The 9,825-nt window shown below is 38.1% G+C and overlaps 1 protein-coding gene across 1 annotated transcript; it reads right to left on the bottom strand.

Annotated features, from left to right (window-relative positions):
- Positions 1 to 225: 225 nt before the first annotated feature.
- Positions 226 to 8,800, bottom strand: gabrg1 (gamma-aminobutyric acid type A receptor subunit gamma1). The gene is made up of 9 exons (XM_027150231.2): positions 8,474 to 8,800; positions 6,632 to 6,792; positions 5,043 to 5,110; positions 4,716 to 4,936; positions 4,330 to 4,412; positions 3,708 to 3,845; positions 3,277 to 3,429; positions 2,881 to 3,080; positions 226 to 2,584 (listed from the first exon to the last, which is right to left on the bottom strand). The coding sequence occupies exons 1-9, from the start codon at positions 8,683 to 8,685 to the stop codon at positions 2,303 to 2,305; spliced, it is 1,518 nt and encodes a 505-aa protein (XP_027006032.1). The 5' UTR covers positions 8,686 to 8,800; the 3' UTR covers positions 226 to 2,302.
- Positions 8,801 to 9,825: the final 1,025 nt, after the last annotated feature.

Genomic DNA, 9,825 nt, shown 5'->3' with positions numbered 1-9,825 from the left:
ATATTATTATATATTTCATAGAAATTGTCATTTAATGGCATCACAACCAAGACATCTTGGCTTGTGCACTGAGCACATAACCTGAAAATGAATGAGAAAGGATTAAATGCATTAATTAGTTGATAATACCTTTTTTTCCAAGCCCAGCCATCTGAATAATATTCAAAACAATTTTCCCCTAGTTTCCAGCTTCCTATTGTTGCATTTCAATGAACTGCTAAAATATTCAACACAAACAATAACCGCAAAGAATTTATTCCATTTTTTTTCAGGCACAATTTTTTTTTTTCACAGTGTTGAACTTTTTTGTTTTGTTTTTTACACACCACATTAATTTATTAACAGGTGAAGAGTGCAGAACAGAGAGGACAGTCTAACAACATCGATAGGAAGAAAGGGCCAAAAAAAGGCCGACAGGAGAGTATATTAAAACCAAGAGACAGCATAGAGCTCTCACACTCACACTCATGCTGTCAAACAAACCAGATAAATGCATTGATTTATTATTAATAACAAGAAACAATAATGATGGGCATCTTTTAATGCCATGTTTATCTATTTATATACAAAAATATAAATAGATTTCAATTTATAAATGTTCATTGCTATTAGCGATAGCATTCTGCATAGGGTGGACTAACCAGTGACTTAGTGAAAGAGCATGGATTGTGACTTGGAAGATTTGTCGAGATTTATTGGACACAGCGCACATCTATACATGATTCTACTTTAGAAAATATGTTACAACAGGACAAGGCTGCATTGCAGCTTGCTGAAGGGACATACATTCATATGTCCATATATATGGCAAGTATTTCTAAACATAAATTATGCAGATTAACGAGAGATGAGAAGGCATAGCTGGACATAGGGTGAATGTCTGACACTACCATGACGCACACACACACACACACAGACAGAGAGAGAGAGAGAGAGAGAGAGAGAGAGAGAGAGAGAGAGAGAGAGAGAGAGAGAGAGAGAGAGAGAGAGAGAGAGAGAGAGAGAGAGAGAGAGAGAGAGAGAGAGAGAGAGAGAGAGAACTAGAGCTACAAAATAACATTTTAAGCTTAGAATGTTCCTCATTTCACCATGGTTACCATCTGAATGGTCTACCACAATAGTTATCGAAGTGTTAAACTACGCAAAAGGCATCCATGGCTTTGTCATAAGCTGAAAAGTTTGTAAATTAGTTTATAGTTTTGTCTGTGTGCATTTGGGTAAGCCTGAAGAGACTTGAAATGAACATTCGGTTGTTTTATCCATGGGATCTCTGATGTGTCACTAGATTAAAGTAATGTGACTTTCACGAAGAGCAAACAACAATAAAGTTTTTGGTGGAAAATCACAGACGTGCTGAAGGATTTGTGGACATCTTGGCCAAAGTGCGCTACAACAGAGGCTTTAGCTTGCTCATTTGCTCAGTAAATATTGGTATGTGTGGAACTACAGATTACAGAGCGTGTAAATTTGTGAAATGAAGCAATTCTGTAATTGTGCATAACTAACAGAATTTTTGCTTAATGTCTTAGTGTAAAACACACACGTGTATATATAGATATATACATAAATTAATAATGCATACACATTCGGTACAGTGACATGAGAGTTCATGGGTTATTACAGAGATAGGATTATGCTGTAATTACTGGCTATTTCCAAGAGAATGGCTTAAGGATAAATTTTTAGCAAAAGTCTTAATCTACCTACGCTTTGGTTTGATAGGGCACAAGGAAGCTGGTTATTTGTGTATATAAATACATAGAATTATATTATAGTTGTGTATTTTAGAATAAAAACTACTCAGCTTAGCATCTACACAGCTACTAGTAAATAGATAAACCTGTTATTACGGGTTAAATTCCTGATAAACGCTGTTAATATCTTTAAACTACTGGGTATGCTGAAAGAGAAAAATATTTTTATTTGTCCACAAAATGTTTTGTGCCACACCTGTAACAAAGCAAGCTTATATGAGTTATATTCTTCATTGCACCTTAAAGATAGCAGATATTTCTAACGAATGTGTTTGATATGGCACAGAATTTTTCTTAATGTTCCTGCTGGTAATATTCAAAGTAATGTAATACTTTAATACCTCTAACATGTCACATGCACCTCTTCTTTCCTTTTTTCACAAATGCATTCTCACCATTTGAAATATCACTGGATAAAGACACCACTGGTAAAATCTGTTTCCACCCTTACACAGTCTTATACAGTATCAAGATGATGGGGAATTTACAAATGATTTCCAAACATTTCTTATATTTCAAATGAGTCCAGACTCACTCATACCATATCTTTAAATGAGATAGAGGTACCCAATCCAGTACACAAGGTTAAAGAGGCCAAAAGCAGTTGGGAAGAATATTCGGGAGTAGGAGTCAATTTTGGACACATGAACGTGCATCCTGTTTTCACGCCATGCCCCTGAGCGACAATCATCGAAGCAGCAGAAAAAACTTGTGCAGTCTTTCCCATCCAAACACTCGTATGCGAAATCATCATCATCGTCGTGATAGGGTGCTATGTTGTTCATCTGGAGTAGAGACGTCCCTGGTCTGATGTTTTCCATGCTTGATTTCTGGCACAAAGGAATAAAAAATTACCCAGTGCATTAGAATGCTGGCTAGGCCTTAGGCAAAGAACAACGAATGTGTGAATGAATAATACTGTGATCAAAACTGAAATTTTAATTCAATATTTAAAACCAAAATGAGCAGCAAAATGTAAAATCTAAAATATCTGAAGAAATTGCTTCTGAATTGCTTTACATTTATGGCATTTGGTAGACGCCATCTGAGCAATTGAGGGTTAAGGGCCTTGCTCAGGCGCCCCGCAGTGGCAAGCCACACACTGTACAGGGTATTATAAACTCACCGGTGCACTGCTCGACTTGGTCTTCTTGTTCTGACGGTTACTAGTGAAGTAGTGCAGTGTTCCATACTCCATAAGTGCAGCAAAGGTGAAGATGAAGCAAACAGACACAAACAAATCCATGGCTGTGACATAAGACACCTTCGGCAATGACTTCCTGGATATAGTGCTTAGAGTTGTCATAGTAAGGACGGTTGTGATACCTGTGCCAGAAAATAAAACACCACTCAAAATGGGAAAGAACTATAATTCCCTACAGACAACTAAAATGATGTAAAAATTGAATTTGTGGAAGTAGATAAACAATATATTAGTTAATAAGACCTTTGTTAAAATATGTTTGCTTTGTGTAAACTTAAATTTTATTTTTATCTATTCTGAAATTAGCTTGTAATTTACCTAAAGATGTTCGGGCAGGCACAGCATCTTTGTTGATCCAGAAAGAAACCCAGGACAGCACTACGATCATGCTGCACGGGATGTAGGTCTGGATAGTAAAGTAGCCCATTCTTCGGCTCAGATCAAAGAAGATTGTCATTATCACATACTCTCCTGAATAAAACAATCATCAAACACAGAATATATAGGGATAGTGTGGAATATTTCTGTTGCTGTTAAACTTGCCTGAAACTGGTTTTCAATAGCATACATGTACATGACCCTATACAAAGCAAGAGGTGGCTTTCATTTTGAATTTTATAACTCACAATCATTGCAAAATATGGAGCAAAATATTTGCCTTAAATTCCAATTCTTTTACACTGCAGGACACTAAAATGTCACAGACTGACTTTCCATTATCTAATTATTATACTTATTGGACAACTTACCGGACTGAGTATGTGCCACATCAGACGAATTACGCAGGCCAACAAAGGCAAACTGGTAAAGTCTCCAGTAGCGTTGGTCAGCTACCTCGACAGCACGACGCTGCCATCTATACTGGATCTCATGTTTTGGATACCCGTCTGCAAAATAAAACATATCTCCCAAATAGCTCATGCAGTGAACAACCCAAACACTATGTTATAATGTTTAGCAAACACAAAAAAGAATGGCAGAATGGCACTGAGGCATTTAAGACATATTTTGCCTTTTCCTCAATGTTCTACCCATTGAGGTGACTGAAAACATATATGATAAGCTGAAGGAGAGCACGCACACAGCAGATGCAGGGATGACACACACTGAAATACAAGCTAATGTAAAGGTAGCTGAAGAGGGATGAGTATTCTGCAGGAGGATGGTACACTGTCCTTTCTCATTAAGGGATTGGACAATGGTATTTGGGGCAGGCCAGAGGTAGTGTTTGGGAACTATTTGGCCACAATAGGTGGTGAATGAAAATTGGGCAGTTGACAAAGGCAATGTGTGGGATTGTTTGGCCAGCAGCACTCCGGACGGGGCTGAGGCTGAGTGACAGTGACTGATGATAGTAATTTTAACACCTACAGCTTGAAAACTCCAGCGGACACGAATGTTCATCCATAGGAAAGTTATGCAGCTTAAGGTAGCATTCCGCATTAATAGTCAACCTGACAAAAACAGAATAGTGTCAGAAAAACAAAACATAAGGTTGAGTCTTATAAAATGCACTGAGGTGTGCAAACTACTATGTTTCATGACTCTATCACCACAGTCGATTATTCAGTTTCAGCTAACAAATAGATGTGGATTAAATGAGTTAATGAATTAAACTGTATGTGTCCACAGAAAGCAGGGGACATTTTTCTTACAGAAGCAAATGCTACAGGACAGGAGAACAAAAGCACACATCTCAGCTGCACAAACAACAATCAACCAATGCAAGCATAAACAAAGTGGCTGCAATGACAAACCTCAGAGTGTACATTACACGTCCATTGCTCCAAAGTCGAAGGAGCCGGTTGGGTGTAGTGATCCAGTGCGCATCAGATTTGCGGGAGTTGCGAAAAAACGTATCAGGGATCCAGATCTTTCCAACCATGTTGCTGTTTAGCATCAGGAGCTTCATGCTGCTGTTAAACTTGAGCCGACTGTCATACCATGTCTGAGCGAAGAAGATGTCTATGGTATACTCCTAATAATCAGAGCAAAAAAAAATCCAAATGTAAATGTTAAGATATTTATAAGTTATAAGCACTACATCTTCCATATATGTTTAGAGATCTATGGTTTTGGCTCACCATGTTGATGGGATCCACTGGGCCTATGCTGTTCACATACACAGCTGTCTCAATGATGGTGGGTCTTACTGAAAAAAAAAACAGATTAGAAAACCATCTGTGTAATGCTTTCTAATACTAACATTTAAATTAGAATATTGATTTGTCACGGTACATTCACAAACATAGACTGGTTTTATTGTTATTAATTAAAGGAGATAAATCATTTGAAATCCAGCCATTGTATTGCTATACAAAATGTAATAGTTGTCTAAAATGTCTAAAACTGGCTTATACAAAAATATTCATATGTAAATGAATGACTATATGATGTAGATGCTACACTATTTTAAAAGAATCAACACAATGCAGATCTAAAGGGATGATGAAACACAAAACGCCCATAGGGATACCTCACACCCCCTCACTGTTGGCTCTGAGAATGAATGAACTCCACTTATCATCTCACCCACTTGTGCTCCTTATTGGTTTCTCTTTCCTTCTTTATATATTTGGCCATTTTTCATATGTACTTCAGCACACAGAAAAAGATTGAAGATCAACACTGATGTAATTCTACTGTGCTCTGATACAGCTGTGATCAGTCATTTTAAATAACAGAGCTGTGGACAGTATCTCATTTATATTCTTCTCATATTCTTCCAGCAAGCACTTTATAAATAAGATTTGTTTGAAATCTTTGGAATTTTGAAGGCCAAGTCAACACCTTGAAAATATTGTTATGTTCCTCAAACCATTCCTGAACATTTTTTGCAGTGTGACAGGGTACAGTACCTTTCTGCTGAAAGTGGCCACTGTCATTATGGAATACTGGCAGTATGACGAGATGTACTTGGTCAACAAGCTTAGGTATGTGGTACATAGATGAATGCCAGAAAGTTTTTCTGGTAAAACATTACCTAGAGCATCAAACTGACATTTGACCTTGCTTTCTTCCATTGCTCCATGGTCCAGATCTGACTCAGATAACCATCGTAGGTGCTTTGAGTGGTGTACAGGGGTCAGCATGGGCATTCTGACTGGTCTGCTGTTACACAGCCCCATATGCAGCAAGCTGCAATGAACCATGTGTTTCAACACTGTTATATAATAGAAACTGTGCTACAACAGCTCTTCTGTCAAATTGTATCTTAAGGGCTAGCATTTGCTCCTGGGCTCCCATGACCCCGTCACTGGTTGTTGGGTTGTCCTTCCCTAGACCAATTTTGTTTCTAAGCACTGCATTCCAGAACCCCCCATAAAACCTGTTGTTTTAAAGATGATTTGACACAGTTTTATAGTTTTCTTTGACCCTTGTCAAAGTCACTCTATCCTTATGCTTGCCAATTCTTCCTGCTTCCAACACACCAACTTTGATAACTGACTGCCTATATGCTAACTAATATATCCCACTCCTTGACAGGTGGCACTATAGTCTGCTACTGATCAATGACTTTTTTCATATATAACTTATCCTCATGTTTTATTTTACTCTAGTCATCTTTTTTTTTGTGTAAAATTTCTAACTACTCTGTAGCACATAGTTATCCACTAATAAAAATGAGGTTGATCAGAATGGAAATCAGTGCAAAGTTGACATAATAACTTGCCTCCAATGTCTGGTCGAAGTTTGTTGTCATAGCCCTGTAGTAATTTATTCAGGATCAGTGTGACATCGCTGTCATAAACCTTTGGGGATAAAACCCAAGTTTTATTGATAGGAACATCCTCATAATCCTCCTCCTCAGCTTTACTGTGTCCAAAAGCTATACTGCAACATGGAGAAATAGTGAAAAATTCATTAGACAAGAAGAATTAGGTAAATACTAAAAAAATGGCAATACAGAGAAACACAGAGAGAAAATCTCTAAGGAAAGTGGTTTAATGAACCACTTGGAGAGAACTCAGGTAGATATTTCATACAAATTCAAACAAACAAGGATGATGTGGCATATACATTAGACAGATTTGATGAGCTGAAAAAAGAACAATCTAAACCTAACCTAATACTGTCCAACGAATTGAGTAATGTAAGTAATGTAAGAAATGTATGTAATGTATTAGCAGATCATTTATTACTGTAAAATATTTGAAATAGTGAGAATGTGATAGGCTATCTATTAAATGAGTGCATAATGGAAGACATGAATAAAGGGACTCCAATGATTAATGAAGATGTGGCTTGGCTCTGACTGAAGGTTGAAATGACTAAAGGTTAGAGGTTTAAATGATCCCTCATCTCTCTCTTTTCTCTCTTTCTCTCAGTGAATGTTCTAGCATCATATGAAATATTACTGTGTCAGAATAGCTTTCTAATTAATCTACCCTTTATTCAGTTTACCAGGCATGAGCATCCAAATTCCCTCAGTGTCAAATCCAATATGTTAGCGACAATGACAAAAACAAAGGATAGGGAAGGAATATTGTTTTTTAACTCTGTGAAAAATCCTAAGCCTGTGTGTTTGGGTTTTTTTGTTTGTTTTTAAGTGTCAAATTTGTTGTTTAGACTGGGTCTGCTTTTTTCAGTATATCAGTGAGCTGGTGTATCAGTGATGGAATCAGAAAGAAGACGACTTAATGGTTATTGTCATTGCTAATAATAGACATTCTGTTGTATTGCTGTTTTTAGTTTAGCTGTTTTTAGCCACACCTCCTGACAAAAGGCATCAGCTATAGGAGAGCCTATGAGGCCAGCTTTGAATATCATTAACCAAAGACTGAATAAAAGAGAATTTAAAAAACAGCATTATTAGGTAGATCGAAAAAGCCTGTTTGTACAAAGAATCCTTGAACCTTTTAATTTTTTATTTTATACTCCTACTTCAATCTGCTATAGACAAACAAATGGAAAAATATACAAATAACAAACAACATACAGATTATATACTTCATCAATTTCTGCATAGAGAATCACCACCTCCTTTAGATAAACCTGCATTATGCTTGCTCCAAAGTCTGATATTCAAATACTGATACCTAAAATGAATGTTGTGTCAACCCATAGCTGAGTTTAAAGATTTGATGTCTTTCGTGCATCTTATGAGTCCTATCCAAAGACGAAAATGATGAGTGTCACGTTCGGGTTTTCTCCTTTTCTTTATTATACAGAAAATTAGCAATTTTTACTGAAAGCTTGCACAGTAAAATCTCAAGGTTGATTCAGTAAATGACGTTGCACTTAAGTGCAGGCGAAAACAGCAACCGGTTTATTAAGCAGCATATCAGCTTCAGTTACATCTTCTACCAAACGTCTAATAAATTCCACTCATTTTCGGCTCCATACAAAAGCACAAATATGTCAGTTTATCATAGTATACGGGCCTGAACAGCATCTCAAACGGGATTGCTGCACTTAGGTGGATTAAACAGAACCATGACACCATGGCAGAAGCGTAGGCTATGGTTTAGGTTTTACTACTGATTACATTTGCCTTCCTGATGTGTAGACTTACCAGACTCCGAGCAGCCCAGGCAGCAGCCACACCAGCGCATCTCTCCTCCGGCGGGGATGCGTCCTAGCCATGATCCGAAAATAACAGCTCTCACTCAGTCTGAACGAAACGGCCTGCGAAACTCTAGAAAAACCGAGAAGGAAGGATCCAAACACGTGCGTCTGAGCCAGCAGCGGTTTGTGTTGAATTGGAACAGATGGTGCGCACTGCATACGTTCAGCCTATTGCGCTGTGATCCAATGTAGCGATCGGGAAGAAAATGTGCGTTCACACGCTGAGTAAGAGAGGGAAAACGTGTGTGTGTGTGTGTGTGTGTGTGTGTGTGTGTGTGTGTGTGTGTGTGTGTGTGTGTGTGTGTGTGTGTGTGTGAGGGGGTGGGGGGGTGGGGGAATGAAAGCGTGGATTCCGCTGATTGCTGCGGCACCGCGTCTTCTGGCCTTCTGCTGACTAAAGCGCACTCACTGCGCCGGAAATTATCAGAGGAAACTGCCTATACAAAACTGCTGATTGTTCCCTCCCTGAAAATAATTAAACCGTTATATTAAGTTTGTGCTTTTTTTCTGTAATGATAAAGTTCACAAAGTCCTCATAATAAAGTCATTAAGCTTGCCATAGCATATTTGTGAGTAGGTGTCAAATTGTTTACAAGGATCTTCAATCTCATCCACAAACGACAGGTGTGGCTGCAGGGTTTCATCCCAGCTGAACAGGGGGGCACACTTATAGTGACCTGATTATAAATTGTGGAAGCAGGTGTGACTCCTGCTCTGGTTGGAATGAAAGCCTGCAGCCACACAGGCCCTTTGTGCATAAGATGAATATGAAGTACCCTGCTTTACAAGATTCATAAAACAATTTTGCCATATTCATGAAACATCAGAGTCCATTCAGTGTATACTGAGCTTGGTGCTATAGACTGCCACAATACAGAATCACCAACATCTCATCCACATATTAAAACCAGCCAGTATTTTAAAAGACAAACCAGAAACTTTACACAGAAAACGATCAGATGACCTGTCAGAGGTTCATCACACAGGATGCTGGCATGATAGTATAGCCTATGGCTTGTTGTCTAAAGAAAAAAATATGCTGATAACTTTAGTTGAAAATGTCCTCACCATCTGACCAAACCCACAGAGAGGGCACATACATTCTAACAGAAGGTTGTGCCTGATTCTATGACTTTGGAGAGACGGACTTCTAGAGTTTTTTTCCTGTCCCCATACAAATATCATATCTGTGACCATGATTTGCAGCTTTTGAAAGACCCCTACTACTGTATGTTACTGTTCTTCTGCTCTACTGATAGTGCTACAAAAACCAGGTACAGCTTATCAAACGATTAATAC

Source organism: Tachysurus fulvidraco, chromosome 4, assembly GCF_022655615.1.
Source record: "Tachysurus fulvidraco isolate hzauxx_2018 chromosome 4, HZAU_PFXX_2.0, whole genome shotgun sequence".
NCBI lineage: Eukaryota > Metazoa > Chordata > Actinopteri > Siluriformes > Bagridae > Tachysurus > Tachysurus fulvidraco.
The sequence above is the reverse complement of the archived record's forward strand: the minus strand, read 5'-3'. Positions and strand labels throughout refer to the sequence as shown.

Coding starts and splice junctions, on each gene's coding strand:
- gabrg1 (XM_027150231.2), bottom strand. CDS start 8,685: ATGCAGTGCGCACCATCTGTTCCAATTCAACACAAACCGCTGCTGGCT. Junction 3,846..4,329: donor TCCGCTGGAGTTTTCAAGCT/GTAGGTGTTAAA, acceptor TTTATTTTGCAG/ACGGGTATCCAAAACATGAG. Junction 3,081..3,276: donor GCCTGCCCGAACATCTTTAG/GTAAATTACAAG, acceptor TTTCTGGCACAG/GTATCACAACCGTCCTTACT.